This window comes from Cornus florida, unplaced genomic scaffold (genome assembly GCF_030987335.1).
Source record: "Cornus florida cultivar Cherokee Brave unplaced genomic scaffold, ASM3098733v1 CherokeeBrave_3.0.0_Hap2_Chr01, whole genome shotgun sequence".
In the NCBI taxonomy this organism is placed as follows: Eukaryota; Viridiplantae; Streptophyta; class Magnoliopsida; order Cornales; family Cornaceae; genus Cornus; species Cornus florida.
Window position 1 is genome coordinate 18,905,707 of NW_026775571.1, and position 8,273 is coordinate 18,913,979.

Consider the following 8,273-nt stretch of genomic DNA (forward strand, 5'->3'; position numbering starts at 1 on the left):
TTTTATACCTTTTTGTCTATATCTGTAACAATTGAAGTTCCCCTTTTTATCAAATGCTCCATAGACCCTTTTTAAAAGTATTGTCTTATCAATAACCATGTGCACTGCTTAGAAAGAATTCATAGAAATGTACGCTCTTCCATTATAATGGATATGACAGCAAAATGCACACCCTTATTTGGGTGCAAACGAAAATGACATTGTTGAAATGAGTTAACAATAGTGATCATGGTTGTGTAAGATGCAGCTGAATGTGGCCATCAGCCACATCTACATTAAAAGCTTAACAAGTCTCAACATCGTAGCTCAATGACTCCAATATCCAAAAAGAGAAGATATCAGCTACATAAATGAGTAACGCACTCATCTTTCTTATCTATTGGTAATCTTACATCAACTGCTTACATAATTGACAATTAGCTGTTGTATGAAATATAAATCTATAGGATCAAAAGAACTTGTGGTGCACATAGATGAGAGTATGGGTATGTCAACTAGTACTCTACTGCATTTATGCTACAATCACCAGTAGTTACTTTTTGGCAAGTTGAGTGGCTTGACATTGATGCTGAAATACTTAAAGTTACAGAGTATTGCATGAATCTCATTTGGCCTGAGCCATCTTGCCTTAGCTTCCTCCATCATGGTACCAACATCCAAATCTGTCAACCAAAAAAGGAACCCTGATCAAAAACCATGAAAAATTATGCGAACAAACAGTATAACAAAAATATTCATTAATCAACTTCTAGGTTGCGGAGACAACAAGTGTCACCAAAATAATAATTTACGGTAGTTAAACCATAATATTGTAGTCGGCATGAACTAAAATAAGAGCAAATATGAACAAACATAGTGGAAAGAGAAAAGAGGTGTAAAAGGAGGGAACTGAATCAACAAAGGGCCCTTCTGTCTGGAACAGTTAAATGAATCCTATTTTGCCATTATGCTTTCTTCTATGCAAGAATTTCAATTAAATATTAGGCCATCGTCATCTCTCTCTCTCTCTCTCCCTCCCTGGTAAATAGATTGTGTTACCACATAATCGCCTTCTGATCTTTGCAATATCTCTCTTTCCAACATATTTCAGTTCTCAAAAATAGTATACACTCAATTTCTATTTGATTTTTCAGTCCATTGCGGGGTCTGGGGAGGGTTTCGTGTACGTAGCCTTACCTCCATATGAAGAGAGACTATTTCCTATTTCAAACCCGTGAAACCCGTGACCTACCTCTAGTTCACAATGGAGCAACCTTAGCGTTGCGCCAAGCAAAAGGGAAAAAAAGAAAGAAATAAAGATAGAAAGAAGAAATAAATAAATAATAAATAAAAACAACCAAGAATACAAGGATTATGTGGTTCAATGCCAACTTGCCAAACTAGGAGATAATATCATACATGGATTTAACTATCCATGAGATAACAGGTGAAACCCACCATCAATCAATGAACCTGATAATACCACACATGGATTAGGGTTTAGGGTTACTAAGTGGATGATCATGAATAAACATTACTAAACTATAACCAATTGATTTACCACAACCCGACTTCACTTCCATGATCACATCTTGAACTGATGCGTTGGCACCGCTCGTCAGTATATGCATTGGGCATCCTCAATGAGTCGCAATCAAGAGATGAAATGTGTTTTAAACAGGACCCCTCCCTGAAATACCAACACAGAATGGATTCTTCATTGTCTCCCACACACTCACTTTCCAAGTGCCTCTTTTCCTGTGCTTACAGTAATTTTAGTAGACTAAAAACATAACACACTAACCCCATCCCACCCATTTGAAAGAACTAAAAATCAGTGGTTTTGCTATCATCAACCCAACAATAAGTACCCTTAAAATTCATCTAAACACAATATTAGAGAAAATAAACACCACCACCATCACACTCAATTCTCAATTTAAACGAAATCACAACAAACAATATCTTCAGTGCATTACAAAGAAGAAGGAAAATATATAAAAATTAAATTAGTAATCATATATACCTTCCATTGTATGGAAACCATGAATCTCGGAGCCTACAAGTCGTCCCTCTACTATCCTTTCCATTATGAGAACTTCAAAACACTTTACCGATCATTTAAGACATCAAAATTTTCAATCTAGCACAAAACAATCAACAGGAAAGTAGAGTGATTTAACAGTGAAATTGAAGCGCAGAGAGCTCTGTTGAAACTAAGTACAATCCATATGTGTATATATATATATACACGCGCGTATAGAGAGAGAAATAGAGGGTAGAGAGAGACCAACACGATCGCTGTGATTTCGGTCTTTCGATTCACACTACACCAACTAAAAAATTAAAGTTCGTACACAAACAATGTTCAGATAACTGTGGATGATATAGACAGACAATGGTAGTGGTACGCGGGTCTTGACAATAGGGTATGTCTTGGGGAAGGATTTGATGTGTCCGTCACCCATCAAAAATAAATCACACAAAACAATTGACTACCGTCTGATGATGATCAGATGGCGTTCATTGCCAGCTAAAACGAATCCCTTGAATTTATGAACATAAATAATGTCGGGACAGCATGCCCAAAAACATTAGACATGATCTGCAGTGCTTCGTTCGCCTCCATGTGAATGGAAAAATGACTTTTGAGTCCCCACGTCTAGCTAGCCCGAGCACCTTTTGACCTTTTGGTGGCGGGGTTACTACTACATGTATGAGCCACGGACATGGACAATACGATAATATTTTTTAAAAAAGTTTGAATATGTCAAAAATTAAAAATATAATATATTATTATTATATATATAAATAATAATTTTTACTCATTTACTTGTTACAATTATGAATAAAATTATTAATTCAAGCTTAGAATTAGATTTTTTTTTTTCACATATTATATTATTTTTCTAATCGGTAAATAAATTTAACTCATCATATATTTTAAATTGTATTAAATCTAATTTTTCTACAGAATAATAATTACAAAACTATTTGGTTATGAAAGTGTTCAAAACCCATCAATGTTATACTTCAGTTATGTATTAATTGAGTATCCAACTTTCTAACACATTTTTAATTATATTGTATCTGATAATTTGTAAATTTTATACCTGTGAGACTTGTGAACAATGCAGTGGAACCACACATTTGATCATCACCGTCAAGGACGTCTAGAAACTGCAACTGCTAATGTGAATGCCACACATTTGATTTGCTCATGGGAATGATTTGGAAAATTATAAAATAAAATGAATAGTCAACCTACAATCAAGTAGAGTCAAAAGTTTCACTTTTTCAGCGAAATAAAAGATTGTAATACACTTAAAATGGCATGCAAAATCAGTTTGTTTGGAGCCGTCTTTTTTCACACTTTCATGAGAAATGTGATCAATTGGTCCCATTTGTTTTAATTAAAAGCTTCTTGTTTTCTCACTAGCTGAATGCTATGATAATTCAAAGATAAATGGGTTGACAAACCACCACCACCAAATAAACAAGACAAGCAAGCACAATCCATCAAAATGTTGTGTTATATATATATCTATATATATATATATAGCGTCCCATTTGTTTTAATTAAAAGCTTTTTGTTTTCTCACTAGCTGAATGCTATGATAATTCAAAGATAAATGGGTTGACAAACCACCACCAAAGAAACAAGACAATCAAGCACACTCCATCAAAATGTTGTGTTATATATATATATACACACACACACACACACAATAAATATTATAATATTTGTTTATTGGGCTTTTTATAGGTGACTAAAGTGTTACAAGATAACACACAAGAGATTTAGGTTTACGGGTTTTTTGTCGTTTACATTATTTGCAGTCGGTAATAAAATATTAGGTACTTTTATCTAAGACTATAACTAACTTAACTTTTATTTAATAAAGATGGTTTGTCTTGACTATTGAGGTAATTGACTCTAAATAGGTATGTTAGTGTGTTTGGAATATATTAAACTGGATCACCGTACAAATTAACGTCATTATTTTATTGTGATTGTTATCTACTAGATGCATTACACTGTGGCCACTTTGACTTACTAATGCATAAAATCTTTTAAGGTCAATACCATGTATCTTGGTTGGCTAATATTAGAGTTACGGGAACATAAATGTTCCACATGAAATCCACACTAAATGCATAAGAATAATAGAATATCCCGTTGATAAAATTTAATAAGTTTGATCATTCAAATCTAAATAGGGCGTTCTAGTAAAATATTTATTAAATTATTTTTTATTATTTATTTTAAAAAATATTGTATTTATTTTTAATAAAATATTTACTAAATTATTTTTTATTATTTATTTTAAAATATTTATTTTGAAAATTATTTTATAAAAGAATTTAATTTAGATAATGATCATAAGGTTTTAAATTGGTTACTCAAATAATATAAGAAGTAATTATGTTTTAAGTGGGACAATATTTAATTATCATTGATGCTACTTATAGATATTCTGTAATGAAATAGCTTATATACAATTATTTAGTAAGATATGGCTTTGTCATAATTTTTAAATCTTAAAGTGCAATTATAATATCATTATAGTGTTTTATTGTAATTAATTAAATATGACAGAGTTATGAGCCTATCTTTTTCTTTTTTTATAGCGTATTTTCATTATATCTAATTGAACCTATAATGAAACTCTTTTAGATCATCATCCGTAGCCCATACAACTATTTTAAAAATGACAACTCACTCTCAGGTTATTATCACTTCTGTTACAACAAAAAAATATAGGTATACATAATAATGAGAGTGAACAAAAAATATATATACATATATACACACACAGAATAGAGAGAGTGGGGCGCAGCCTTTGGGGTCTTTGTCATAGGAGAGAGTACTCTAGTTTGACATCAAATCATATGGTAAAGATCCTAAAATTTTTAAAATAGATTCTATTTTTCTTTCATAAAGATAACTCAAAATAAACATGAGATTGCACCTTAGGCTAAAAATAAATAAACGAAATTTACTAATTAATGGTATTCATTGTGTCGAAAATTTCTTTTTTAAAAGGGTATTATTATTAATCATTTCTACAATAGCTAGTGAAAGCCTAACAATATCAATGTAAGAGATTATTTTTATTTATTTATTTTCCTTCTAGATCTTAGTAAACATATATGTAGCGAATTATGTGGACAATTGTGATGTGAGCGGGTGTAAATGGATATTAAATAAGCTATTACATTGTACGAGTCACCGTGCACAATCTCATATCACAACATCAAAAAAGATAAAAATGAGGTGATATGTATTCATGTTCTCTACATTTTAAAATAAAACTTAGCTATTGTTCTTATGTCAAATAGTTACAACATATTCCTAATAACCACTCTTATGTCGCAATTCAGTTTCCAATTTCAAATTTCAAATCATACAAGTTTCATACTTGCATAGGGCAAAGTGGGTCCACTATGTCATGTTGATTTGTTGCGAAGTGCATGTATTTTTTTGCCAACAGTAGGAGTAGAAAAGTTAGAGCAAACTTTTGGAGGCCCACTCTTGGTGACATCTTTTGTCACCATTATTTTCGATAAATGAAAGAAAAGGATGTACTCTTCGGACTTTATCAGTGAGAGAGTAAAATTAAAAGTATAAAATCATAAAATTTCTATTATTTTTAAATTTTGATTATAAAATTTTAATTTATTTTAAAAAATTCATACATCTTTAAAAAGTGATTATATTGCCCCAATATCTGTATCACAGGCTATGAAATGACATATTTAATCTTACTATTTAATATTAAATTAAAATTAAAAATTATTTTTTAAAATTACAAAATACCCTTTAATCTTCTTCTTCACCCCCCTCTCTCTAAAACTCTCACCCATCTCTCTCTCTCTCTCTTTCTAAAACATAATTTTTGTAATTTTAAAAAACAAATTAGTTTTTAATTTAATATTAAATAGTAAGGTTAAATTTGTCATTTCACAGTCCGGTTAACGGGTCGGATACGAATATTGGGACAATGTGATCACTTTTTAAAAGTGTTGGAGTTTTCTAAAACAGGTTGGAGTTTTATGATCACAATTTGAAAATAATGAGGTATTTATGTTTTAACCCAAAATAAAATGACATACTCCAATATTTATGATAGAGGCAGATGCTTCAAAAGCCTAGTGGATTAGTGCCTCCGGTGGGCTTTGGAGTGCCAGACTTCAACTCTTTGCATTTACTAATCTAACTTCTAACACTTCTTACCTTGAATAAATAAATATATATATGTATGATAGGGTTTTTTTCCCCATTAATGGTGGTATTTAGTTTCTTAAAATACTCCATAATTTATCACTAAACAAATATAATCTCCCCGTTTCACATACAATAGAAAAAGACCCTTAGTCTCTAGAGAGATTCAAACTCTCTCCAACATTGGACGATTTGGATCTTATAGTAAATGTTGCCTCATTTGATAGTTAAGAAATAGAATCATGTTGAAATAGATCTACCTTGTGATACTTGTCATGAACTCTCTATTATATTTTCGGGATCATATATAAATATCGAGACACACATCTAACCATTTGAAAGAAAACTATATGAAAATTCTACAGTCAAAATTTTGTATTAAAATTCATTTACACGAATCGGTCAAACATTTACCCACTATTTCTTTTGACTTTAATTTACAAAATTACAGTATGAACTTTGATGGTCACATTTAATTTTACTTTAAGGTATTTTGAGTTTTTTTATTTTTTAAATATTGACTTATTATTATTATTTTTTTTTACCTAAAATGTATTGCCAAAAAGGAGAGCTCGTGATCTTGAGTAGACCTCATTGTACCGTTATCCTAAGAAATATATAATAGTTGCAACAACAACTATTGTCACTAACAATTTTTACTGTATTATTAATGGGTAAATTACAATGACACTTTTGAGGTTTGCCTTATTAGCAGCCACATACAAGATAGCCTCTTTTTGAACAATAACATGTGAGGTATTAATGTGAAATTGGAAATTTTGATGTTAAAACGTGTTCGATCGAGTTATAATTTATTTTATTTTTTTACTTTTGAGTCTCGATATCGAAAGCAAAACATTTAAATATGTGTTCAATTTTAATTTGGCTAAGAACATCATATTACAAAAAAGGTGTGTTGTAGGACACATTATTTTTACTACCGGTGAGTTTTGGTATTAGGCATTTAGGAAATTTTTAACATTTCACATTTCGAAGTGCACTGCCATATCGGAACCGGTTGCGGTTATTGTTTTCCAAATTTTGTTTGCGAAGAAAACTCACTAGCGTAGCAAAACCGGTCATGTTTCAAGTGGAACCGTTTGTGCTAGGCATTTTTTAAATCCGCGTTACTGAATCTCACATTGGTCTTGCAAAACTGGTTGTGCCTGAACGTGACCGGTTTCATTGTCCTGAAACCAATATGGAAGTTACAATTCTAGTCCAACTTGGTTTCCTTTTTTATCAGATTTTTGGGAGATGTTTATGCACGAAATAGTCTTGGTTTCCAACTATTTTTACGTCTTCGTAACATCTATATAATCTCTTGTTTACTTCTAAATTTTTTCGGCTTTTCAAGGAAAAATATTCTTATAATTTAGAGAGCCTTTAAGAGATATTTTTATTCAGAAAATCAATTTTATTTTTGAGAGCACACACATAAATACAAGAGTGATTTAGGGTGATGTTCTCTATTTGATTGGAATTGAAGCATAATTAAAGATTTAGAGATTCCGAGAAGCATGAATTTACATGTGTTCACATAATTAAGAATTTAGAGTAGATGGGTGTTTTGATTACACTTTGAAGGTGTTAAAGCATTGGTGGAGTATTGTTGATCTACCAACAATCCTTCTGTAGGGATCGAGGAGTAAGCCTGAAGTCTAGAGTTGTTGGACGGGAGAGTAGCAAAGCCAGATGCATTCAACAAATTTCCTGGTAGAGTTGTAAAGACCGCGTCTTCTTTTTCTTTTTCCCTTTTTCCACATTCATTTTTATTATTATTATTATTTTATTTTATTTATTTATTTGTTTAATTTTTTTTCGTGTTGCCTTAGGATTTTGTTGAACCCGAGGTAGGATTCGGTGTTTGGAACCGATTTTCGACACCACGCGCATTGCATTATTTTATCTTTTACTGTCAATGCATGATTTAATTTCATTGAAATACATGCTCGTTTAATTTTATTTTTTGGAGGTATGGATGCATAGTTTCTTCGAAAACATTTTTGTTTTTCGGGGTTATTTGCGTAATTAAGTTTTTGAGATATTTTGTCTTAGGAACCATTTT

The 8,273-nt window shown here is 31.2% G+C and overlaps 1 protein-coding gene across 8 annotated transcripts in view; it reads right to left on the minus strand.

The window, feature by feature from the left end:
• The window catches only part of LOC132293400 (calmodulin-binding transcription activator 5-like), a 35,224-nt gene extending 32,816 nt beyond the window's left edge, over positions 1–2,408 (minus strand). For 2 of the 8 annotated variants that reach the window (XM_059790908.1, XM_059790899.1), the window contains exons 1-3: positions 2,006–2,405; positions 1,541–1,669; positions 537–662 (exon numbers count right to left, since the gene is read on the minus strand). In XM_059790908.1, coding sequence (XP_059646891.1) covers positions 537–662; positions 1,541–1,610 — 196 coding nt within the window. In that variant the 5' untranslated portion in view covers positions 1,611–1,669; positions 2,006–2,405. Of the gene's footprint in view, positions 1–536; positions 663–1,540; positions 1,670–2,005 lie in introns of all 8 variants that reach the window. The other 6 variants (XM_059790923.1, XM_059790916.1, XM_059790865.1 and 3 more) reach the window with 6 other exon arrangements.
• Positions 2,409–8,273: the final 5,865 nt, after the last annotated feature.